General features: G+C 43.0%; 1 protein-coding gene across 1 annotated transcript in view; it reads right to left on the bottom strand.

The window, feature by feature from the left end:
- LOC100488897 (ovostatin) overlaps positions 1–27,057 on the bottom strand; it is a 41,725-nt gene that overhangs the window by 2,488 nt on the left and 12,180 nt on the right. Inside the window, 27 exon segments of the mRNA XM_031905384.1 lie at positions 537–627; positions 1,432–1,459; positions 1,462–1,498; positions 1,501–1,557; positions 2,859–3,074; positions 4,043–4,263; positions 4,505–4,667; positions 6,050–6,133; positions 6,852–7,005; positions 7,453–7,534; positions 8,747–8,923; positions 9,015–9,098; positions 11,319–11,370; positions 11,484–11,602; positions 11,913–12,036; positions 13,685–13,916; positions 15,604–15,730; positions 15,885–15,978; positions 17,569–17,739; positions 19,386–19,535; positions 19,720–19,862; positions 20,100–20,157; positions 21,192–21,413; positions 22,391–22,552; positions 22,793–22,908; positions 23,679–23,793; positions 24,641–24,767. Coding sequence (XP_031761244.1) covers positions 537–627; positions 1,432–1,459; positions 1,462–1,498; positions 1,501–1,557; positions 2,859–3,074; positions 4,043–4,263; positions 4,505–4,667; positions 6,050–6,133; positions 6,852–7,005; positions 7,453–7,534; positions 8,747–8,923; positions 9,015–9,098; positions 11,319–11,370; positions 11,484–11,602; positions 11,913–12,036; positions 13,685–13,916; positions 15,604–15,730; positions 15,885–15,978; positions 17,569–17,739; positions 19,386–19,535; positions 19,720–19,862; positions 20,100–20,157; positions 21,192–21,413; positions 22,391–22,552; positions 22,793–22,908; positions 23,679–23,793; positions 24,641–24,767 — 3,406 coding nt within the window.

The following is a 27,057-nucleotide window of genomic DNA, read 5'->3' as shown; positions in this document are numbered from 1 at the left end:
GGCCGGGGGGAAAAAATTTCCACACGCGGTGATTTTTAACCGGGATTCGATTGGGGATTCGGCAGAATCCGTCGGGGTGGGTTTAGGGGTTCGGCCAAACCCAAAAAAGTGGGTTCGGTACATCCCTAGTAATTTCTAAATTTATCTTCAAATTCGACTAAACTTGTTTTCCTGAATGTCTAAAATTTACTAAAGAAAGTCTCAAGGAAAAGTCGATGTGAGAAAAGTCGTAAAAAAACGTCTTTTTTTAATTGTCGCTGCAACAAATTGAGAAAGTCGAGTTTTCGGACAAAATACTTCAAGGAAAGGAAAGGGAAGGGGCCTCTGCTATTGGCTTCTACATGAACTTGGCAAGTCTACCCTGGCCAATCGGTGAATTGGATTTTTAGCCGTTTAGACGCATAGTAAATCTCGGAAAAGTATTTTCTCTGCGACTTTTTGTGCTAAAAATTCGATTCGAGTTTGAAAAAAAAAAACCATTGATGGTTAGTAAATGAGCCCCTTAATTTGAATCTCATACTTCCCCCCCCTCTTACCTGATTAAGGGACATGTAATCCACCTGGTACCCTGAAAACAGTTTAATGTCAACGATCGCCATGCGGCTTGAATTCTGGTTGCCTTGGTAACTGAAACATAAATAGTCATTAATAGAAATAGGGGAGCAAAAGGCGCAACAAAGAGCCTCAGTAGAAGTCAATGAGAACTGTCTCCAACAACTTTATTTATTTGTTGGAATATGAATAGTGATGGGCGAAATGTTTCTCCTGGCATGGATTTGCGGCGAATTTCCGCATTTCGCAATGGCGGATTGTTTTGCAAAACGGATGAAAAAATCCGCCATGGAAAAATTTGCAGCGCGACCAAAAATTGTCAAAAGAATAGCTGCAGGCAACTAACTAAGATATAATTACCCCTTATTGGGGGCAGAACCGCCCTATTGGGTTTATTTCATGGTTAAATGATTCCCTTTTCTCTGTAATAATAAAACAGTACCTGTACTTGATCCCAACTAAGATATAATTACCCTTATCTGGGGCAGACAGCCCTATGTGGGTTTATTCATGTTCAATGATTTTTAAAAAATACCGTACTTCCCACTAATATTACTTTGGGGACCTTGGGTTTTTCATGGTTAAATGATTCCTTTTAAAAACAGTACCTGTACTTGATCCCAACTAAGATATAATTACCCGCTTATTGGGGCAGAACAGCCCTATTGGGTTTATTTCATGGTTAAATGGATTCCCTTTTCTGCTGTAATAATAAAACAGTACCTGTTACTTGATCCCAAACTAAGATGTAATTACCCCTTATTGGGGGCAGAACCAGGCTATTAGATTTATTCAATGTTAAAGCGGACTTTTTAGATGGCCTTCTGGATATCGGGTCCTGTGCCTGTACTGAAAAGCAACCCAAAGAGCAAAGAATACCTTAGGGTGACGGTGAGACCAATAACAATGCGACTCCATTCAGGCAGTTTCCGGAGGATGTTACAGGACCACAGAGAAAGCAGGAATGTCTTTTGGCACCGGGTATGTTTGGAATTGCACAGTACTCTGAAAATAGAACCACAGAAGTTGGTAAATAAATGGTATTTATGGGTTTCTGTTCTAATGGGACACTGTTACCCCCAGCAGGGGTTCCTTTTTCTAATGGGACACTGTTACCCCCAGCAGGGGATCCTGTTCTAATGGCGGACACTGTTACCCCCAGCAGGGGATTCCTTTCCTAATGGGACACTGTTACTCCCCAGCAGGGGATTCCTGTCTAATGGGACACTGTTACCCCCAGCAGGGGATTCCCTTCTCCTAATGGGACACTGTTACCCCCAGCAGGGGATTCCTCTCCTAATGGGACCACTGTTACCCCCAGCAGGGAATTCCTCTCCTAATGGGACACTGTTACCCCCAGCAGGGGATTCCTCTCCTAATGGGACACTGTTACCCCCAGCAGGGATTCCTCTCCTAATGGGACACTGTTACCCCCAGCAGGGGATTCCTCTCCTAATGGGACACTGTTACCCCCAGCAGGGGATTCCTCTCCTAATGGGACACTGTTACCCCCAGCAGGGGATTCCTCTCCTAATGGGACACTGTTACCCCCAGCAGGGGATTCCTCTCCTAATGGGACACTGTTACCCCCAGCAGGGATTCCTCTCCTAATGGGACACTGTTACCCCCAGCAGGGGATTCCTCTCCTAATGGGACACTGTTACCCCCAGCAGGGATTCCTCTCCTAATGGGACACTGTTACCCCCAGCAGGGGATTCCTCTTCTAATGGGACATTGTTACCCCCAGCAGGGGATTCCTCTCCTAATGGGACACTGTTACCCCCAGCAGGGGATTCCTCTCCTAATGGGACACTGTTACCCCCAGCAGGGGATTCCTCTCCTAATGGACACTGTTGCCCCCAGCAGGGATTCCTGTTCCTAAATGGACACTGTTACCCGTACCTCCCCAGCCAGGGGATTCCCTGTTCTAATGGGACATTGTTAACCCCCAGCAGGGGATTCCTCTCCTAATGTGACACTGTACCCCCAGCAAGGGGATTCCTCTCCTAAATGGGACAACTTGTTACCCCCAGCAGGGGATTCCTGTTCTAATGGGACACTGTTACCCCCAGCAAGGGGAATTCCTGTTCTAATGGGACACTGGTTACCGACCCAGCAGGGGGATTCCTGTTCTAATGGGACACCTGTTACCCCCAGCAGGGGATTCCTCTCCTAATGGGACACTGTTACCCCCAGCAGGGGATTCCTCTCCTAATGGGACACTGTTACCCCCAGCAGGGGATTCCTCTCCTAATGGGACACTGTTACCCCCAGCAGGGGATTCCTCAAACTCTCACCCTTCTTACCTGCACCAAACAGCATCCTGTGCCACTGACATCAATGGCATATTGCCCAGGGACTGCGGGGAGTGGCTGTCTCTGTACTAAGAGCCTGTTAGTTTGATTCAGTGTCAGTTGTCCAACTTGTCCATTTCCGCTCTTGATGACCACATTGTGATTGGCGTTAGGTTTAAATATCAGAAGACCATAGGCGGTGAGAGCCTCTATTGCCACCACTGTGTCCTGAAAGAGAATGGGGAAATAGCATATGAATGAAAAGGTCATCCCTTCAGAACCTCTTGTTTGGCCCAAGGGGAGGAGCAAAGCATACAATCCATTCAGTATCATATTTGAAAAGGATTATTTCAGAAAACACAATAAGTGAAAGTCAAGAAAATTGGAATGAAGGGTTGAACGAGGGGAAAGATGGGGCATAAATAGTCTGAAGTTTCTCAGGCAGTTAGAGAATGGCCATTACCTACAGGCATAGGACTGGGTAGGGAAGAAGCCATGGATAGTCGCAGGTCTCCTCTCAATGGAACATAAGATTGGACATTAATAGTCTGATCTTTCTTAAGGTGGCCATACACTGGAAGATTTGCTCGTTTGGTGAGGCTGCCAAGCAATTGGATCTTCTCCAAAAATGCCAACATAAAGGTGGGCAATATTGGGCCCTAAAGCCAAGTGATTGAATTACAATGACGGGCATAGGCACTGTAGGATTGGGGCCACATTATCAAGCTGATGCGTTCTCCTATCCAATGGAAAATCAAACCTGCCCAATGTGGCCAATTTTCAGTCAGGGGTCCCCATACATGGGCATATAAGCTGCGGAATTCGTCTGAAGGACTTGCACGTTTAGGCATTTATAGAATGGGAAATCAAGATGGACTGATAGCCACAGGAACAAATGGCCTTGGAGGGGAGGAAGGCCTATATGATAGCTTTATAGCTGATTTGCAGTGAATCTTATGGCACTGTGCCCCCCCCCATAGTGTATTTCAGTTAGTAATGGTTCTTCGGGTCATCTAGAAAGTATTTCAATAACTCATGGTCCTGCGAATAACCCAGAGTGCATCTCAGCTGGTAAACACTCAACAGCACTGACCTTATGTCCAACCAGTACAATAGAACCAGGAGGAATCTGAATTAAGACCCCTATGGATCTGCCCCTCTTCACTCATTTTTAATATTTTTGCTTTCTCACTTACCTCAGTTGACCTGAGGCCTCCATATGCGTTCATCTGGCGGACAAGCCAAATTGCTATTTGAGCCATGTAGGTAAGGTCATCCTGGGTGACAGTGGAAGCCTTGGCCATACAAAGAAGGATGTAGGAAGTGATTCTCACATCCGCTGCTGGGCGACGGGGGTAAAAGAAAGGAACTGACCCCGTTCCAGTTGTACCTTCCTGCTCCCAGTGCAAGGTGCCTCCTGGGTGGGAGGAAACAAAATGGAGATTTCAACATATAAAATGGTATTTATTCCTGTTTGAAGGAACGGATTACAGGGATAGGGATATTAAGGGTTTCTGTGTTGGGTGGGGTTCTTTAACACATTTTGGTTTAAAAGCCTTTCTGAAATGTCTTTTTGTGAGCAACCCCTATCATGACATTAGGAATCCCTACTAAAAAGTGTGGGGGAACTGATGGCTGCAGTATGTATGGAACAGTACCTTCAGAAACAGCCTCTTGCTTCACTGTCGCCAGTAGAGTTGCCCTGCGGTCCTCATCCCCGGCTAAGGTGAAGGCGTAGAGCATCAGGGCCTGATTGATCCTCTTCTGCCCCCTGGTAGAGGCATTTCTGAGGCACGCCATAGCCCCTTCCAGCATTGTCTTCTGCAATGGAATAAGAGGGAACGGCACTTGTACAAATTGAACTGCTCAGAGTAGCGGGTCAACCTCAGCCGAAAGCTTTGAAGATGCATTGGTGAACCCAAGACCCCAGAACGGTCATGCTACCCACTGCCTGTATACAGTATACAGTGAATGTATAAGGCCCAATAGGGGCTTAGTTTTGAATTTCTGTCTTGGAGGCAAGTTTTGGCTGCATGTAGGCTGCCAGCCCACATAGGGGCTACCAATACAATAGCCAATCACAGCCCTTATTTGGCACCCCCATGAACATTTTTTCATGCTTTTGTTGCTCCCCAACTCTTTTTACATTTGAATGTGGCTCATTGGTTAAAAAGGTTGGGGGGCCGGTATAAGGTGTGTGGGAATTATATAAGGTAATGTGTGTTTCTGATAGGGGTGCTGTACGGTACATCTGGGTAAGGATGGCGACTGGGGTAGGTGGGGTTGGCTTATTCTGCTGGTAAGACATGGGGTAGCAGGCTGATATAGAAAAAAAATGTTTTTTTTGGAGACTGAACAGCCATACATTATGGGGCACATTTACTAATCCACGAATCCGAATCACGAATGGGAAAAAATCGTATTGGAAACGAAAATTTCGGAAGATCGCAAATATCACGAAAATGTTTACAAAGAAATCGTATTAGTCACGATAATATCGTATTGGCAATCCGAAAGTCATGAAATTTTCATACCGAACAATTGTAAACAGCGGTAAAACCTTTCCGAATTTTTTCGTGCAAACGTCCGAAAAAGTCGTGCGCTGTACGAAAAAGTCGCGCGGACGCCCGAAAAAAAAAACGGCAAAAATACGCTCGAGCATTCGTGCTTTTGTAAATGTGTCCCTAAGTGTTGTGTTTGCTTTATGGGATATTTATGTGAGGAGGACTGGTGATTGGGTAAGGGAAGAAATACACCCCATAGACCATAAATGTACACTGTGTTGTAAATGATGTTAGTTGGCACATAGAGTGGGCACATAGAGAGCCTGGGTGCATGTAATGGTACTGTAGGTAACAGAGTATGTGCCTGTCCAAGCTTAGACAAGACGTTAAAGGGATAGCTTCAAGGAACAATGTCATGGGAAGCCATGTCTGTTATAAAACCCATCAGTTAATAGAGCTTCTCCCGCAGAATCCTGCATTGTAATCTGTTTTTCCCATGGGGCTAGCCATATTCTTCATTTCCCAGGGTGCCACAGCCATGTGACCTGTGCTCTGATAAACTTCACTCACACTTTACTGCTACTCTGCAAGTTGGCAGTATCCCTCTAAGTGTTGTTCATATAGATCCGATATTTGTGTCTTGCTGAGAAAGAACCCTGTAGTTGTACTGGGGGGGTCACCCCTTTAATTCTTACTTACCCCAAGGCTGTAGTCAGACTTCAGAAGAGCAATAGCGAGGGTAGCTGTGAACTGGACGCTGATTGCCTCCTCATCTTTCTCATTCTGTTCAAGAGATATAAGAGAAATACAGAAACCTATATACACCCATGAAGGCAGGGAGAGTAAGGGCCAAAGTAAAGTAAGAAGCAAGAAATTGTCAGAAAAAAACAAGGGTCCATGGGTTCTAAAGATAATAAGGGTCTATAGGTTGGCAGAATGAGCAAAGAGTAAATGGGGGTTGGCAGGGGGAGGAGCTACATTATAAAAAGATGGGAGAACTTCATGTTTGCATTAAGAGTAAGAGGGTTACAGGTTGGCAGGGAGAACAAGTAACTTGAGATTCTCAGATGGAATAAGTAGCTATAGACTGGCAGGGAGAGTAGGGTGTTGCAGGTTGGCAGAGAGAGCAAGTGTGGGCATATTAGGCTATAAGTTAACAAGGAGGGTGAGGTTGCAGGTTGGCAGGTAGACTGAAGACTTGGAGGTTGGCAGATTGAAAGGTTATATGTTGCCAGGTAGATTCAAGATATACAGGTTGGCAGATAGAAAGTTTATATGTTGCCAGGTAGATTCAAGATATACAGGTTGGCAGATAGAAAGGTTTTGGGTTGGCAGGTAGATTCAAGATATACAGGTTGGCAGATAGAAAGGTTATATGTTGCCACGTAGGTTCAAGATATACAGGTTGGCAGTTAGAAAGGTTACATGTTGCCAGTGGAACTACTGCAGCCACTACACAACCCAAGAGGGGACCCCGTAACTCCGCATCCATCTTTCTTACCTCGTATATGTACGGATGCCCCTCTGGCACAAAGCAGCCGGTTTCCAACTTCTGCCTCTCTTGCAAGTAAATTAACGTTTGCTGCTGGATTTGTGGATCAATAAAAATACGTTTCTTACATTTTTCCAGCGTTATATAGGTAGAAACGGTGAGCCTGGAACAAAGCGAGACCTCTCTGTTAAGAACTTGTCATACAGTAGGTCAGTCGCTGGGGCCTATGGGCAGGGCTACATGGAAACGCAAGGTCTCACTGATACGTAACAGGACTGGGGCATAAAGGGACAGGTCATGCTTTAGTTATCTACATGTTAAGTACGTTATAGAAAGGTCAATTCTAAGCAACTTTTCAATTAGTCTTCATTATTTATTTTTCATAGTTTTCTAATTATTTGCCTTCATCAGACATCTGCAAGGGGAATGGGCTTTTCCCCATAATAAATTCCACCTAAATTCATTAAAATGTGCTATTTGCACTTCTATATAATTATGCTCAGTACTTTCTGCCTTCCTCTTCTAATCCGGAGCAGTTGCATCTATTAATGGAGGGGAACCCTAGAACAATTGCATCAAGAGAACTGCTGCTGCAGACATTTGCTCTTACCAAGAATTTGGATGGGAATCCCAGCCCCAAAATGTAGAATAGGCTCCATTCCACAGTTTAAATCTCAACTGCCGGTAATAACCTGTAATTAGAGAGACAAGTGGAACAGTCGGAGAGACAACTGGAGACCATCACAAAGAAAGATTGCCATATTGCACCAAAAATACACTTAAACGTTCTATCCTGGATGACATATTCAGAAACCAAAAATATTTTTTCCCTATAAAGTCCCAGTTTCGGGCAGTTTTAGTACTTGACAAGGAACAAGAGACGGGTCAGAGAAGAGACAGACAAGGAGCTATTTCTGTTAATAAATATGAGACAGAGAAAAACAAAAGTGCAACATTGGCTCTGGTAACAGAAAGTAACCAATCACACTACAGTAGATGACCAAAGGCTAACTGCTGATTGGTTGGTAGAGCTTTTGGGGCTACTACCAAACGTTGCTTCCCTCACTAGTGATCTTTATACTGATCTGCTAGTTGTGTCATTATCCATACCTCACTGCCCTCTGTGGTACCCACATAAATGGTAACAGTGGCTGAGAGGTAAAGTCTGCTGGTGTGGTCTGTCTTTGGACCAGATCACTTCACTTAGCCCCTTTTCTTACTGTAGTTTTCTGGTTCAGAGCTTCTGTTCTTAATCAAATCCCCTACATCAGGGATCCCCAACCTTTTTGACCCATGAGCCACATTTAAATGTAAAAAGAGATGGGGAGCAACAAGAGCATGGAAAATATTCCTGGGGGTGCCAAATAAGGGGTGTCATTGGCTATTTGGTAGCCTCTGTGTCTACTAGCAGCCTATAGGAGGCTCTGTTTGTCAGTACATCTGGTTTTTATGCAACCAAAACTTGTGTGGAATTCAAAAATAGGCACCTCCTAAGGCCACTGGGAGCTGGTGAGTAACATGTTGCTCCCGAGCCACTGGTTGGAGATAACTATATGCTTGGGTAGCTGCTAGCTGCCAGCTCAAATATCTATGGTGAAAGGTGGTGCCTTCTAACCTCTTGTCTTCTCCTTTTTCTCCTACATACAGTGTATTGTTGCCATCATGTTCCCCAGCTCCTACCTGCCCCCTTCTTTCCTCTATTCTCCCACACAATGCTGTATCCCAAACCTTCTGCAATCACTATTTTAAAACGGTGGAAATCACCTCAACTATTGACTTTTGAAGCGGCTAGACATGCTGTACCTGAAGATACGTGAGCGCACTTACAAATATATATGATACGGAACAAGTTCTTTGTATTTATAGAAAATGTTTGACTTTCCACAATTTTCCACTGGTCTCACCTTCATTCATGAATCTAATCCCAGTCTGAAGAGTCTCATCAGTGAGCTGTGCTGTGGTGTTCAGATAATCCAGAACATCTGAAATGGGAGCCAAACGGGCAAGGTTCTGTTCACCACACCCATAGGGCAACTGGAGCAGATTCTGCAGATTACGCAGTGGGAGGCCAATGATATCACCTGAATGAAAGAGAAATGGAAGGAGAGAAGAATGATAAAATGTAAAGAGCAACAGAGATGGCAGCTGAATATCCACAAATCATCTACTCACCTAGGGCAATGACGTAGCCATTAGCTGAGCCCGGGACTACATTATCTGGGGGAGTAATACCGATGGGTATTTCAGAATTAGAACCTAAGAATAAGACACAAATACACTTTAAACAGGTATATAAATCCAATTTACAATATTTTTTCCTGCACAATTATGCTAAGAACAGACCAATACCAATGTTGACCTACTGCAGTTTATTATACTTCTCTGTGAAGGCCATGTCTATATAATTCCATTTCCAACTTATGTTCTACACGATCCAAAAATTGTCGCCAGTGTAAAAAAAAAATAGTCCCTGGCATCAAAAGAATAGCCGTGCAACAAAATAATAGCCATGCAACAAAATAATAGCCACGGGCAACAAAATAATAGCCGTGCAACAAAATAATAGCCACGGGCAACAAAATAATAGCCGTGCAACATAATAATAGCTGTGCAACAAAATAATAGCCACGGGTGACAAAATAATAGCCGTGCAACAAAATAATAGCCACGGGTGACAAAATAATAGCCGTGCAACATAATAATAGCCGTGCAACAAAATAATAGCCACGGGTGACAAAATAATAGCCGTGCAACAAAATAATAGCCACGGGTGACAAAATAATAGCCGTGCAACATAATAATAGCAGTGCAACAAAATAATAGCCGTGCAACAAAATAATAGCTGTGCAACAAAATAATTGCCGCGGGCGACAAAATAAAAGCTGTGCAGCAAAATAATAGCCATGCAACAAAATAATAGCCGTGCGACAAAATAATAGCCGTGCGACAAAATAATAGCAGTACGACAAAATAATAGCAATGAGACAAAATAATAGCCTTACGACAAAATAATAGCCTTGCGACAAAATAATAGCAGTGCGACAAAATAATAGCCGCGGGCGACAAAATAATAGCCGTGCGACAAAATAATAGCTGTGGGCAACAAAATAATAGCCGTGCAAGATAATAATAGCAGTGCAACAAAATAATAGCAGTGCAACAAAATAATAGCCGTGCAACAAAATAATAGCAGTGCAACAAAATAATAGCCACGGGTGACAAAATAATAGCCGTGCAACATAATAGTAGCAGTGCAACAAAATAATAGCCGTGCAACAAAATAATAGCCGTGCAACAAAATAATTGCCGCGGGCGACAAAATAAAAGCTGTGCAACAAAATAATAGCCATGCAACAAAATAATAGCCGTGCGACAAAATAATAGCCGTGCGACAAAATAATAGCAGTGCGACAAAATAATAGCAATGAGACAAAATAATAGCCTTGCGACAAAATAATAGCAGTGCGACAAAATAATAGCCGCGGGCGACAAAATAATAGCTGTGGGCAACAAAATAATAGCCGTGCAACAAAATAATAGCTGCGGGCGACAATTTTTTTTTGGCGCACAACATTTTCGCCCTTTCGCGAATTTTTTGCCGTTTCGTGGATCTTTTGAAAGATTCGCAAATTTTTCGGTGAAGCGAAACGGAACAGATTCGCTCATCACTATTGCCCAGTTTTTGTCATACAAAGTTTCGAGGTTTTTTTTTTGATTGATAAATCTCGAAAAATCGAGTATTTCGAATTTGCAATATCCAAATAGATTTTTTTAGAGATTGTTGCTATGTTTTATCTGCACTAGAAATGTGCCTGTGACGTGAAGCACTGCTAGTGGGTGGGATATGGCATCATTTTTAAAATATTAGGTATCTACTGGTTATATATTTAGGCTTATAATTGGGAAAAAGGCTTGATGAATTAAGAAGCAATGAAATGTATGATTTCTAGTTTGCACTGGAATTGGTCTTTACTGATTAATGTGTTGCAGTAGTTCATATGGGTTTCATAAAACATCGGGGTGGAAGAACCAAGAGAGTTCTTCAGCCTACATACACAGAAGGTTAGTTTTCTGACAACATGATTGGGTGACAGAAAATACTGAAATAATAGTAAATAAACATCATACAAAAAAACATCTGTGGAGCCCATACAACTTGGGGCCTTTAAAGTATTAACCCTTTTTACTCTTGACCAACAATCATATGTAGAAAGTGTTGGGGAGCCCCATACTCATGAAAAAAAATTGTTGGGGATGCCAAATAAGGACCGTGATTGGCTATTTGGTAGCCCTATATGGACTGCTGGCCTGCAGGGGGCTCTGCTTGGAGTCTCTGTGCTTCCAAAACTTGTCTCCAAGCCAGAAATGTAAAAGTGGGCACCTGGGAGCAACATCAAAGGGGGTGGTGAGCAACATGTTGCTCGTGGGGGGCTTTTTGGGGATCATTGAGATAGAATAGAAAGTTTTTATCCTTACCATCCACACAGACAAGATTGCTGGAGGTCAATTCTCGTCTGATGCCTTCAGCCTTATAGAGAAGATAAGGAAAGGAACATAAGTCACTACTGTTTCACACAGGGTTTGATTTACTTCTACATCTCCCACTTTGTCCACCTTCTCAGGCATATACTTGGCTCTCACCTCCACCAAGACAGTTCTGATCACTGTATCCTTGCGGGATTGTTGGGATGGGTCGTTGGGCCCATCACAAGTGTCTCCAATGTGAGTTGTCTCAGCAGACAGGGTAAAGCTGATCTGACCTGGAATGAGTGGGGTGTAGATGAGAGATGTGCCTTATTCAGCAAGAGAGAGGGAAATAGGGAGGGCAGAATATATACCTACCACATAGATATAGAAAAAACTAAATGTTGTGCTTGTGGGACTTTATACATGGTAAAGCAAAAACATTTTTAAAAGTGGCTATCATGTTAAAGACAGATTAGCATGGAGTGAGCCATAACTCTTATTATTATATATATATCTATAATGTAGCTCTATGGAAGTTCTATGGGTGGAAGCTCTAAGGAAGAGCAATTAGTGCCATTCAGGGGGCATATACAATATCCTCACCTAAAGACTTGGCATTTACATTCCATGAATAAACAGCTCTTCCACCAGCACAGATACATTTATCCTGTTGCACGTCCTGGGGCGTAGCGTCAAAATCAGCAGATTGTCCCAGTGTTACGTGGATCTGTGCATGTATCGTGGAACAAAAGATGTTACATTAAAGCATAATACATTCTAGAACTAGAGAAGGAACATATATCATGCTTGCTAAGCTTTATCCCAGAATTCTCTTGGGTTGAACTACAGGATGAATACAGTGTTCTTGCTTGAACTACAGGATGAATACAGTGTTCTTGCTTGAACTACAGGATGAATACAGTGTTCTTGCTTGAACTACAGAATGAATACAATGTTCTTGCTTGAACTACAGGATGAATACAGTGTTCTGGCTTGAACTACAGGATGAATACAGTGTTCTTGCTTGAACTACAGGATGAATGCAGTGTTCTTGCTTGAACTACAGGATGAATACAGTGTTCTTGCTTGAACTACAGGATGAATACAGTGTTCTGGCTTGAACTACAGGATGAAAACAGTGTTCTTGCTTGAACTACAGGATGAATACAGTGTTCTTGCTTGAACTACAGGATGAATACAGTGTTCTTGCTTGAACTACAGGATGAATACAGTGTTCTTGCTTGAACTACAGGATGAATACAGTGTTCTTGCTTGAACTACAGGATGAATACAGTGTTCTTGCTTGAACTACAGGATGAATACAGTGTTCTTGCTTGAACTACAGGATGAATACAGTGTTCTGGCTTGAACTACAGGATGAATACAGTGTTCAGGCTTGAACTACAGGATGAATACAATGTTCTTGCTTGAACTACAGGATGAATACAGTGTTCTGGGTTGAACTACAGGATGAATACAGTGTTCTTGCTTGAACTACAGGATGAATACAGTGTTCTGGCTTGAACTACAGGATGAATACAATGTTCTTGCTTGAACTACAGGATGAATACAGTGTTCTGGGTTGAACTACAGGATGAATACAGTGTTCTGGCTTGAACTACAGGATGAATACAGTGTTCTTGCTTGAACTACAGGATGAATACAGTGTCCTTGCTTGAACTACAGAATGAATACAATGTTCTTGCTTGAACTACAGGACGAATACAGTGTTCTTGCTATGAGTACCGATACTCCTCAAGGAGGAACACACAACAAGCCTCTTAAGTGTAAACCGGGTGTATTTACGCAAGCTATATCAACATTCCTTATAGGTGGAACATGAGGAAAAGACATACAACATGCTTGCTAAGCACTGGCTCAGATTTTTCATGAGTAGAACTACAGAACAGACCTACATCTTCTTTCTGCATGTACCAATACTTCTCAAGGGTGGAACTACAGAAGGAATATACCAAATCTTTTAGCAGAAATGCAAGAGATGCTTGGTAAGCTAAATGCCTGGTCTAAACAAGATTGATCTTTCCAAGACATTCATTCCTAGGCCACAGTCCTGTAATTGTTTCCTGAGCTTGCATCGCCTGAGATCCCACTGGGAGCAACAGGAACATATATTGGAAGGGTAAAATAGAGAAATTGCTCCTGAAATGTCCATTAGACCAAGGACCTCAGCACAAAACCCCAAATCAGAATTACACCATACACAGCCGTGGTCACAAGGTTTGCTCCAGGTCTAGTTACCCATAGTGACCAATCAGATATTTGCTTTCAAACAAAACTGCTGATTGGTTGTTATTTGTTTTTAAAACTGGAGCCAACTATGGGCTCCTTATTACATTAACAGTATAGTCTGTTACCGTAATGCATTTCTTCAAGTAGTTGGACACGAATGCCCTCAGCACCATGGTCTCTCCTCTATTGATGGAAAAAGGCAATGAAGGTTCCACAAAGAACGGCAGGAATGAAGTGAAGTTGGCCATTTGTGTAGTTATCCCAATTCCTTGCTCATCAGAAAGACAAAACATGGAACCTTTCCACTCGGTGATAGTGTCTGGAACCTTCTCGGTCAAAGTTAATTTGCCTTCTGAGCTGAGGGACGCAAGAAGAGATTGGTTTCAGTCATTGGGAGTTTGATAGGAATTTTTTTTTCATGTCTAACTAAAATCCTTAAAATGAGTAAAAGGGGAGGGACTTATATAAGTCACTCATAAATAAAAAATGGTTATTTTTTGCATTTGAATAGAATATGATGACTGTTACATGAAATACAAGGCATTGCTCGTCAGGAAGACAGCCCAAGGCTTGCTTATTGCCTGGCCTGAGAGATATTATAAAACCGGGGCTGCTTAGGGATTCCCCTGTACAGGTATGGGATCCCTTATCCGGAAACCCGTTATCCAGAAAGCTCCGAATTACGGAAAGCCCGTCTCCCATAAACTCCATTTTAATCAAATAATTCAGAATTTTAAAACTGATTTTCTTTTTCTCTGTACCTTATACTTGATCCCAACTAAGATATAATTACCCCTTATTGGGGGCAGAACAGCCCTATTGGGTTTATTTCATGGTTAAATGATTCCCTTTTCTCTGTAATAATAAAACAGTACCTGTACTTGATCCCAACTAAGATATAATTACCCCTTATTGGGGGCAGAACAGCCCTATTGGGTTTATTTCATGGTTAAATGATTCCCTTTTCTCTGTAATAATAAAACAGTACCTGTACTTGATCCCAACTAAGATATAATTACCCCTTATTGGGGCAGAACAGTCCTATTGGGGTTATTTAATGGTTAAATGATTCCCTTTTCTCTGTAATAATAAAACAGTACCTGTACTTGATCCCAACTAAGATATAATTACCCCTTATTGGGGCAGAACAGCCCTATTGGGTTTATTTCATGGTTAAATGATTCCCTTTTCTCTGTAATAATAAAACAGTACCTGTACTTGATCCCAACTAAGATATAATTACCCCTTATTGGGGGCAGAACAGTCCTATTGGGTTTATTTAATGGTTAAATGATTCCCTTTTCTCAGTAATAATAAAACAGTACCTGTACTTGATCCCAACTAAGATATAATTACCCCTTATTGGGGGCAGAACAGCCCTATTGGGTTTATTTAATGGTTAAATGATTCCCTTTTCTCTGTAATAATAAAACAGTACCTGTACTTGATCCCAACTAAGATATAAATAATAATTAATGTTTTATTGATTTTTTAGTAGACTTAAGGTATGGAGATCCAAATTATGGAAAGACCCCTTATCCGGAATACCCTTGGTCCCGAGCGGTCTGGATAATGGGTCCTATACCTGTACTAAGAACAGAGCACATCCAACAGTCGCTGAGAGTGCACAAAGCCTGTAGATCAGTGATCCCCAACCAGTGGCTCAGGGGCAACATGTCACTCCTCGACCCCTTGGATGTTGCTCTCAGTGCCCCCAAACCAGGGAGTTATGTTTGAATTCCTGACTTGGGGGCAAGTTTTGGTTGAATAAAAACAAGATTTCCTACCAAATAAAGCCCCCTGTAAGCTGATAGTGTGCATAAAGGCCCCTAATAGCCAATCACAGCCCTTATTTGGCACCTCTTTCTATGCTTGTATTGCTCCCCAACTGGTTCTACATTTGAATGCTGCTGTACAGAGAGATACAGAGAGATACAGAGAGATACAGAGAGATACAGAGAGATACAGAGAGATACAGGGGTAATAACGGGTGGATTTACGTATATGTGCTACATCAGAATCTGGTTATATATTAAATACTCACTCAACGACCACCATTTTCCACACAAAGGTCTCCTTGAAGTCTTGCCGAACCGTTTCAATGCTTTCTCTGTTTCCAGATGCGTCAGCCATTAGCACAGGAGCCATACCACCAAAGGCAACTTTCCTTACTAACGAAGACAGAGAATTGGAGGGAAATCATTTAAAAAGCATGAGCATCTCTTACATCCATGCAGATTGTCATTTTTGCACATTGTAAGTTCAAACTTTAGAAAGCAGGGTATATCTATTTATAGGGTATAAATGCCAAAAACCCGCACTTACTTGGAAATATAGGTCCAACGTGCTCCGGTATCTCATACCCACAGACAACTGGTTTTCTCAGGCTGTATTCAGTCCCAACCACCAGACCCAGTTGCTGAAAGAGATTGTAAATTGCCAATGAACTACAGAAATGATGAAATGGTGCCATGAATCCTGGTAAAACCAACCCCCCAACTATATATACAGGTATGGTATCCGTTATCCAGAAACCCATTATTTAGAAAGCTCCATATTATGGGAAGGCCGTCTCCCATACTCCATTATATAAGCCCCCGAGGAGTTCCTTATAATATATAGTGAATAAAGTACCCCCTATTGTAACATATAGGGATATTATAAGCCCCCGAGGAGTTCCTTATAATATATAGTGAATAAAGTACCCCCTATTGTAACATATAGGGATATTATAAGCCCCGAGGAGTTCCTTATAATATATAGTGAATAAAGTGCCCCCTATTGTAACATATAGGGATATTATAAGCCCCCGAGGAGTTCCTTATAATATATAGTGAATAAAGTACCCCCTATTGTAACATATAGGGATATTATAAGTCACAGAGGAGTTCCTTATAATATATAGTGAATAAAGTACCCCCTATTGTAACATATAGGGATATTATAAGCCCCCGAGGAGTTCCTTATAATATATAGTGAATAAAGTACCCCCTATTGTAACATATAGGGATATTATAAGTCACAGAGGAGTTCCTTATAATATATAGTGAATAAAGTACCCCCTATTGTAACATATAGGGATATTATAAGCCCCCGAGGAGTTCCTTATAATATATAGTGAATAAAGTACCCCCTATTGTAACATATATGGATACTGAGTAGTTCCATGGCCATATAAAGGGAAGCCGAGGTCATGGAACTCCAAGGTGACTTTTAATATCCTCATATATTACAACATGTTATACAAGTATTATATTATAATATTATATTATTGCACTTGATCCCAACTGGGTTCATTTACTGTATAAATTAACTTTTAGTAGACTTATGGTATGGTGATCCAAATTACGGAAAGAAAACCCCAGATCCCAAGCATTCTGGATAATAGATCCTATACCTGTATATATTTTTTTCTTGTTTTTTTCCAGTACCTCCAACTCTACATTTTGTCCTCTCACTATGTCCTTGTGTTTTCCCTATAAAAGCATTTTTGCACTTTTTGGGGTCCAACATTTAATATGGATACTGTTTAACTCCAACAAGTCTACAGATGTAGGAAAACATACTTGTCTTCTCTTCCTAACTGACCAGATCTCTACCTAACTGATCTTCTTGATGGCCTTCTAAAGGTCTAGGAGAGCACAGAAGGCATTCTCTCAAAATCTCACAGTAACGAGCCCCCTTTCAGCCCCCCTAGGTGGGGTCAGCCTCCCAGTATTGGGTGAACCCCTCATTTTGAGCGAGTCAGCTCTTCTCTTTATCGCTAACAATCCATAATGGAAGATGCACAGAAGTATTTACTAAGAACTGAGCAATGTGATAGGTCCTTGCATTCTGATTTGTTTTTGGCTTAATGTTTTTTGTAGAACGTATCCAACAAATCCAGCACATTTATCTTTAGCCAAATATTGTGGACAACATTTGTAGGCCCGAACTCTCTGAATCTAGAAGTACCTAGAACCACATTGGACTGCCTCTCTGATTTCTACTTTCTGAGTTTAGTTTTTACCTTAAAGATTTCGTAGGAGTCTCCTTCTGAATAGCTGCTTATTGGTTTATAGTAATCCCCGTTATAAAATATTTCTTTGTTAGGATCCTCACAGGGAGGCGTTGAGTCTTCCAAATTAAAGTCTCCAACTTGGTAGCCATAGAGTGACAGATGTGGAATGGAGTTGTAGACCTGTAATACAAATAAGGCACATGTTTCTATGTATTTCCTCTACATATGCAACACTGAGAGGTGAAAAATATCTCTTTTTGCTCTTAAAACTGTTCTTTAGCAGGTATATGAACGGCAGTGACATCACCACACTGCATGACATCACCACACATCGTGACATCATCACACAATCTTTTGGTGCCAGATTTGCCTATTTCTCTGTTTCCTCATCTCTGATTTTCAGTTTTCTGATTCCTGACAGTTGACATGTGTACCAAATACCCCTGATTTATGGCTACCCCTCAGCGCTGTACCTGTTTTCTATGGATGCGTGACCCCAGTCTGCCCCAAACATCTTACACCCCAAAAGATGTGCTGCTCAGGTTCTCCTTGTGAACCTTAGCTAAATAAAATAGTTTGATTGACTATGAACCATTACTGTAACCATATAGCCATAATACAGTAATAGCACTGGCCATTGTGCTTTGGCACCCACCATCTATGCTTTCTACCTATAGCACCCCCATTTTGAGTTCATCAGTGTGATGCATTAAGGTGAAGCTCATTGCCTGAATTCTACCAACATTATTCTCCCTACATTATCTATTGTCATTGACTCCTTACATTGCAGGACAGGGGCAGTGCCAATTTGACGAGTCCCTCCCTACAACTACAAGCCCCTCCCCCCTTTATTAAGAGAACATACTAAACTACGCAAAACACTTTGGGGGAAAAAGGCAAGGCCACACCTGGTTTGTTTACATATTTAACAAGCAACGTAAATAAACATCAGTTAAGTGTAAGGCAATGTAAACAATTACACTGATAAATTATTTAACAATGAACTTCCTTGTAACCTCCGATAGCCATTGAAGGCCAAACCATTCAACCAAGAGTGAGGGGCCCACCTTTTGTCTCTCCATAACGGCAGCTTTCCTCCATAACTCATGCCTTCCACCGGGCCACTGCCATCACTTTGAAGACAGGCCTAACCCTTGTTACGCCCTAAACTTCATACCCCTATCACTGGCTCCACCCCAGGGGAGGCCCCCCTGCTGCGACTCCATACTATCTACCATCCCTACTTTGCTCTTGAGAGGGTGGATGGGACCTATTCAAGAGAAGAGAGAACCCACCTTAATTTCCTTCCTCTTTTAACCCTTTGTGTCTCCACCTTTCCTAACAGGCACCCAACAAACTACAACCCTAACACATCCCCCAGTTCCCTCCTCCCTAGCCCTGTCAGAGCCCTGTCGTTGCCCAGTTCCTGGCTCGCTCCCCTCAGGCATTTGGCTCTTGTTTTTGGAACACTTCTTGGCATGCTGCGAAGTACATTGTACTATTTCTGCTTGCTGTTGCTTATTTGGTTTGCTGGCATTCTGCTCTTTTATAGTTTTATGGTTACTCTTCTTTTTGTCTGTTTTGGAGACTTTAGTTCCTTACCGTTGGTCTGGCCAACCTTATGGATGCCCTTGCGACACTTGACAACAGTAGAATACAAAGTTCTTGGAATAGTCAACCTGACATTACTGTTTGAACCAAATAAAGTCAACCTACGACCAACGTAGGAGATGAAACTGACCTCAAATCTAAATGTAAAACTTCAAAAAGTCATTCATATAGTCAAAATGGCAAGTGGAATGAGCAAAACCATTTCTTATACTCACTGTATCTGCCGAGAATCTTTCATATGGATTGAGCAAGAGGAGACTGTAATCAATGACTCGAACTCCACACGTAGCCCCGGGAGCTGCTGATAGCTGCAGGCCAACATTTGAGGCTGGTGGGCCCTGAGCCTCTGAGAAGCTAAGGGAAACCTTAAAAAGACATATCATTTGTTTTATTTATTATTATTGACTTCTAATATCCTTATCATTTACTGTAGGGGGTACAGTACTACGTTTTGGAAGATATTTACCTTTTTTTGCGTATTGATTATGATTTACTACCAACACTTCTCTCACAGAAACCCAAACTTTTGCCTATCGAGTATCAACTGACCTGGTGCTGGAAGCAGGTTTCAATAAACAGATTAATAGAATCCGCTATGAGCTCGGAGTCCAATACGCCATACACTATAACTCGTGCAGAGGGAGTGAGTTCGGAAGTAACATCAATATTTAGAGAAATGGAACCATTTTTAGCTGTAGGAAGAGAAGGCATTGCTCACTTAAAGGGAAAGTCACACCAACAAAATACAATTCCATAAAGCTTTTGTGACAAAATGTTCCCATAGGCCGTGTTATACCAATAAAGCATGAAGTCGTGTGTGTAGCATCATAAGCCTCCATTGAACAAAACAGAGGGGGCATTGCTTCAATTAAAGATGGCTGAACGCAGTCCGCCCGAACCCCCATACCCAGCAAGCCCCTTGTACTCACATGTAGTAAGATCAACATCCTGTGCCCCAGAGAGAACGATCTTTTCTTTGGACATCACCTGCAGTAACAATGTGTTTGTGTATTGAGCATCTGGATGGCAAATCAAAGTAAACCATGGAAAATATATATTGTTTTTATATAAACCAATGGGGAGGTAAGCAAGGATTGCTATAGGGGGGTATGAGATTGCTCAACTGTGGCCCCTGTGCCAAAGGACCAACCTTGGATTCATACTCAGTGGACAAGCCCCATGCTTCACACTTTTTCATAAAAAGCTGCCCAAAAGAATATTTGCTCACAAATACTGCTCAAAAGTAAGAAATCCAAGTCTGGCTTGGGACTCCTCCAGTTCCATGGGAGTAGGGGAAACAATAGGTTAGCTGAAAGCAGTTCTAATGTGTAGCGCTGGCTCCTTCTGAAAGCTCAGACTCAGGCACACTTTACTGCTGCGCTGCAAGTTGGAGTGATATCCCCCCCCCCCTCACCCCCAGCAGCCAATCAGCAGAACAATGGGAAGGGAGCAAGATAGCAGCTCCCAGTAGGTATCAGAATAGCACTCAATAGTAAGAAATCCAAGTCCGGCTTGGGACTCCTCCAGTTGCATGGGAGTAGGAGAAACAATAGGTGAGCTGAAAGCAGTTCTAATGTGTAGCGCTGGCTCCTTCTGAAAGCTCAGACTCAGGCACACTTTACTGCTGCGCTGCAAGTTGGAGTGATATCCCCCCCCCTCACCCCTAGCAGCCGATCAGCAGAACAATGGGAAGGGAGCAAGATAGCAGCTCCCAGTAGGTATCAGAATAGCACTCAATAGTAAGAAATCCAAGTCCGGCTTGGGACTCCTCCAGTTACATGGGAGTAGGAGAAACAATAGGTTAGCTGAAAGCAGTTCTAATGTGTAGCGCTGGCTGAAAGCTCAGACTCAGGCACAAGGCACTGAGATGGCGCCTACACACCAATATTACAGCTACAAATACATTTGTTGGTACAAGAATAAAAGGTTAAATGGCAGGGAGTGTCATTTAGAAATAGAAAGTACCCCATAAATATCACGGCAGTGTTGGCCGGATGGGTATGGTTCCTAGTGCCACTCACCAAGAAGTAGAAGGTAGTTTTGTCTCCCGCCGCATCACAGCCGACAATATACTGCACATTGATGCTGTAGCTCTTCCCACAACTCAGTGTCTCCTTGGGGCCATTAATGTGCAAGAAGCTGCCAGTCTTGGAGTAGAACCGTAGCACTTGATATTCAGTAGAAGGATAGGGAGTGGTTTCCCACTGGGCATAGTAACACAGGGCTGGATTCTGATAAGTGGCCTAGGGAAAGAGGAGAGGCTTTAAAGTGTATCCAAAACAATGGTAGTGTGGGATCTGTACTTTTGTAGTGGTTTGTCTTGGCCTATGGGAGCCAAGGAACAGAAAAGAACACTGGCTGGTATGTGCCAAAGGCAGAATGGAAGGAGCTTTCATCTGCTTTCTGTCTCTTCTTCTGTGCTCCTACCAACTGTCCTATCTGCCATTCCGTTATTAATTCCTCTCCACCCCTAATCCTTCTACCACTTCCACCTACTCTTCTGCCTTTTATACTCCTCTAACTCTCTTTCCTTCTCATTGCCCTGTATTGTGTTTATCCACCCTCATCTCTTGCACTTTTCCTACATTTTTAGCTGCTGATCACAGTCTGGGATAGGTGGTAGGGGGGAACAGTACATGGAACCAGTCAGTTTTGCCGTCTACAGCGGCCCATTTACTTCTTACTAGGCCCGTCGGGTTTCTGCCAAGCAGGACCAGGGCCCAGCACAAGGGCAGTTATGAAACATGACTGTCACCCTAAATGAATGAGGACCTCCAAATGTGTTACTTCCACTTGATCCAAACTATTTCTGCTCCAGCTTATGGCTCAGGGGCATATAAATAATACAGTGATCCCCAACCAGTGGCTCAGGGGCAACATGTCGCTCCCCAACCCCTTGGATGTTGCTCTCAGTGCCCCCAAACCAGGGAGTTATGTTTGAATTCCTGACTTGGGGCAAGTTTTGGTTGAATAAAAACAAGATTTCCTACCAAATAAAGCCCCCTGTAAGCTGATAGGGTGCATAGAGGCCCCTAATAGCCAATCACAGCCCTTATTTGGCTCCTCCATGAACTGTTATGGTGCTTGTGTTGCTCCCCAAGTCTTTTTATATTTTACTGTGGCTCCCGAGTAAGAAAGGTTGGGGGCCCCTGAAATAATAGATCATGGGTGAATACCATTGCTGCTATATAAACACTGATCTTTTTTATACAATACCTACCTTGAATGTGAAATTGGGCATCACAAAACTGGAGGTATCAATGTGAAACTCTGCCACTCCAGCCTGGTCTGTGATTATTTTCTGAATAGGCCTCAATCCCTCAACCTGCAGCTCGACTTCTTCATGAGCAAGAGGCTCGCCCTTCTCATTCGTTAACCTCACCTGTAATTAAGAAGTGCATTATTTGCATTTGTCATCTGTAACATCAGTCATATAATAATATAACACAAACCCTATTCTGTTCTAAAGATCATGGCACCCTATGCAATAGATATACAGAATGTGCTACATGTACGTCAAGCTTGTGTGGGTGGGGCTACAGTAGGGCGTGCTACACGCATGAACTACAACTCATGATGTTATTTTGTTCTGCTAAATAGCCAGAAAAAAGAAGTCACTCACTTTGCCAGTGTAAGGGATCCCCCGCTTGTAATGCTGCTGCAGAGACTCGTAGTCAAGCGTTAGACTGGCAAGCTGGCTACTGATCCCAATGTAACGGTTTTCTCTTACTTGAACCCCTGCAACGTAAGGCAAAACCAGATTATGTATCTTGCTCTGCAAGGATTAACTGTATTACACAATTAGGGGGACAGCCCTTGGGTATTAGGAGGCTCAGTTGAATGAAGAAACTCAAGCAATTAAGCTCTAGGGCTCCATTCCCAGCAGTTGGTGAGATTCCCCTCCAAATGCCCATGGAAACATACTCTTAATACATTAATTATCATTATGAGAGAAGATCTATCATATGAGGAGAAAGTGAGATTTTCTTCCTGGTCTACTACTTAGTTAGTTACCTATATGACTGGGTTATGATTCAATCATGATTTGTTACATAGGAAGAATCTATGGTAACACAATTCAAGAGTACAGCCATGAAGAACCCCTTGAGGGCTACATGTTTCCCCAGTTGGACAGTCCTGACAGCCATTATGTTTGGGGTATCCCATATACACCATCTCTGTTTATTTACTTTGGATATCTAAATGCTATTGCATTATGATTCCCAGAATCCTCCAAGATACAGTAACTAATAGTAATGCCCATCTTTAAAGAAGTCTCATGTCTCCATTGCATTCAAGTGTTCTCTTGTAAAGGATCCAGGGCGGCAGAAGATGAAATTGAACATTTTGACACCATGTTTAGAGATGGGGGAAGAACAAAACCATAACTGTTAAGACTTTGTGCAGGCAGAACATATTTTCCATAGAAGCCCTATTTTGGCTCACGATGAACACAGGGGTAAATTGTTCCTTCATGAGACAACAAAGTGAAATTAGGCCTCTCTTACCTGAGCCTTCCTCAGCCACTGCAATGATCATATTCAGGGATGACCCAAAGACAGAAAGCCCTATGTTTAAAGGGCTCAGATCAATTTCACCATGGTATATTCCATCAGGGCCCAGCTGCAATAAGTGTTCAGGAGAAGAGAGAGATTAAACAGTGAAGGGGGTGATATATACAGGCTAATACTTTTATTTTCCCATCTGATTCACTAATGGCACAAAAAAATCATTTAAAAAAACAATGAAACAGTGTTTTTTGTTTCTTTCCCCACATTGTACCTTTCTATCCCCATGTGGCATCTAATTGCAAATAAGCACTCACCCCAAATCCCCCCCTAACTGGCCTTCAGGCTGGGCCCCCTTAGCCCATAACAAGGTTACAGATATATAGAAACATTGGGGTAACAGTCACCCTGCTATAGTTCCAGGGGTACCCAGGGCACAAATAAGCACTCACCCCAAATCCCCCCTAACTGGCCTTCAGGCTGGGCCCCCTTAGCCCATAACAAGGTTACAGATATATAGAAACATTGGGGTAACAGTCACCCCGCTATAGTTCCAGGGGTACCCAGGGCACAAATAAGCACTCACCCCAAATCCCCCCCTAACTGGCCTTCAGGCTGGGCCCCCTTAGCCCATAACAAGGTTACAGATATATAGAAATATTGGGGTAACAGTCACCCTGCTATAGTTCCAGGGGTACCCAGGGCACAAATAAGCACTCACCCCAAATCCCCCCCTAACTGGCCTTCAGGCTGGGCCCCCTTAGCCCATAACAAGGTTACAGATATATAGAAACATTGGGGTAACAGTACCCAGTATGTTCACTTGACAAATCTAAATGATGTTGACATGTTCACCCCAGTGTGAGTCGCAGTATTTTGGTGACTGTACATCTGCAAACAGCTGACATCTAGCAATGCTACAGTAGATCGACATTAATCTATGGAGGCTTCTGGGTACTTACCTGGCCAGTTGTGTTCAAGCATTTTTGTGTTTTGTCTTTTAAGCAGTTTTGTGCTCTTCCATAGGAGAAAACTTGTTTGCAAATCTGTAGTGTGACATTCCCCGGCACGGGCTGCCCATATGTGTATCTGAGGATGAAGAGCCATTGAGATGCTACAGACTTTATGGTGCCATTAAGCCAAATCTTTATCTTGTTGATAAAACAGCCTTATTTATTATGGATCTGCCCTTTAGCGTGTTTTTGCCTGTTGCAATGACCCTTGTGGTGCGCAAGGAAAATAAAGACTGTTTTAGTCTAGTCCTACACCCACTTCCACTTCAAGTCCATAGAAAAGAGCAGTTCCTACCATCAGAACCTGCAGTAGGCCACACTGTCTACTTCAAGTCCATAGAAAAGAGCAGTTCCTACCATCAGAACCTGCAGTAGGCCACACTGTCTACTTCAAGTCCATAGAAAAGAGCAGTTCCTACCATCAGAACCTGCAGTAGGCCACACTGTCTACTTCAAGTCCATAGAAAAGAGCAGTTCCTACCATCAGAACCTGCAGTAGGCCACACTGTCTACTTCAAGTCCATAGAAAAGAGCAGTTCCTACCATCAGAACCTGCAGTAGGCCACACTGTCTACTTCAAGTCCATAGAAAGAGCAGTTCCTGCCATCAGAACCTGCAGTAGGCCACACTGTGTACTTCAAGTCCATAGAAAAGAGCAGTTCCTACCATCAGAACCTGCAGTAGGCCACACTGTGTACTTCAAGTCCATAGAAAAGAGCAGTTCCTACCATCAGAACCTGCAGTAGGCCACACTGTGTACTTCAAAGTCCATAGAAAAGAGCAGTTCCCTACCATCAGAACCTGCAGTAGGCCACACTGTCTACTTCAAGTCCATAGAAAAGAGCAGTTCCTACCATCAGAACCTGCAGTAGGCCACACTGTCTATTTCAAGTCCATAGAAAAGAGCAGTTCCTACCATCAGAACCTGCAGTAGGCCACACTGTCTACTTCAAGTCCATAGAAAAGAAGCAGTTCCTACCATCAGAACCTGCAGTAGGCCATACTATCTACTTCAAGTCCATAGAAAAGAGCAGTTCCTACCATCAGAACCTGCAGTAGGCCACACTGGGTACTTCAAGTCCATAGAAAAGAGCAGTTCCTACCATCAGAACCTGCAGTAGGCCACACTGTGTACTTCAAGTCCATAGAAAAGAGCAGTTCCTACCATCAGAACCTGCAGTAGGCCACACTGTGTACTTCAAGTCCATAGAAAAGAGCAGTTCCTACCATCAGAACCTGCAGTAGGCCACACTGTGTACTTCAAGTCCATAGAAAAGAGCAGTTCCTACCATCAGAACCTGCAGTAGGCCACACTGTCTACTTCAAGTCCATAGAAAAGAGCAGTTCCTACCATCAGAACCTGCAGTAGGCCACACTGTGTACTTCAAGTCCATAGAAAAGAGCAGTTCCTACCATCAGAACCTGCAGTAGGCCACACTGTGTACTTCAAGTCCATAGAAAAGAGCAGTTCCTACCATCAGAACCTGCAGTAGGCCACACTGTGTACTTCAAGTCCATAGAAAAGAGCAGTTCCTCCCATCAGAACCTGCAGTAGGCCACACTGTGTACTTCAAGTCCATAGAAAAGAGCAGTTCCTTCCATCAGAACCTGCCGTAGGCCACACTGTCTACTTCAAGTCCATAGAAAACAGCAGCCCCTACCATCAGAACCTGCAGTAGGCCACACTGTCTACTTCAAGTCCATAGAAAAGAGCAGTTCCTACCATCAGAACCTGCAGTAGGCCACACTGTCTACTTCAAGTCCATAGAAAAGAGCAGTTCCTACCATCAGAACCTGCAGTAGGCCACACTGTGTACTTCAAGTCCATAGAAAAGAGCAGTTCCTCCCATCAGAACCTGCAGTAGGCCACACTGTGTACTTCAAGTCCATAGAAAGAGCAGTTCCTACCATCAGAACCTGCAGTAGGCCACACTGTGTACTTCAAGTCCATAGAAAAGAGCAGTTCCTCCCATCAGAACCTGCCGTAGGCCACACTGTCTACTTCAAGTCCATAGAAAACAGCAGCCCCTACCATCAGAACCTGCAGTAGGCCACACTGTCTACTTCAAGTCCATAGAAAAGAGCAGTTCCTACCATCAGAACCTGCAGTAGGCCACACTGTCTACTTCAAGTCCATAGAAAAGAGCAGTTCCTCCCATCAGAACCTGCAGTAGGCCACACTGTGTACTTCAAGTCCATAGAAAAGAGCAGTTCCTCCCATCAGAACCTGCAGTAGGCCACACTGTCTACTTCAAGTCCATAGAAAAGAGCAGTTCCTACCATCAGAACCTGCAGTAGGCCACACTGTGTACTTCAAGTCCATAGAAAAGAGCAGTTCCTACCATCAGAACCTGCAGTAGGCCACA

This window comes from Xenopus tropicalis, chromosome 7 (assembly GCF_000004195.4).
Source record: "Xenopus tropicalis strain Nigerian chromosome 7, UCB_Xtro_10.0, whole genome shotgun sequence".
NCBI classification, from domain to species: domain Eukaryota; kingdom Metazoa; phylum Chordata; class Amphibia; order Anura; family Pipidae; genus Xenopus; species Xenopus tropicalis.
This window is presented reverse-complemented; position numbering and strand designations above follow the sequence as displayed.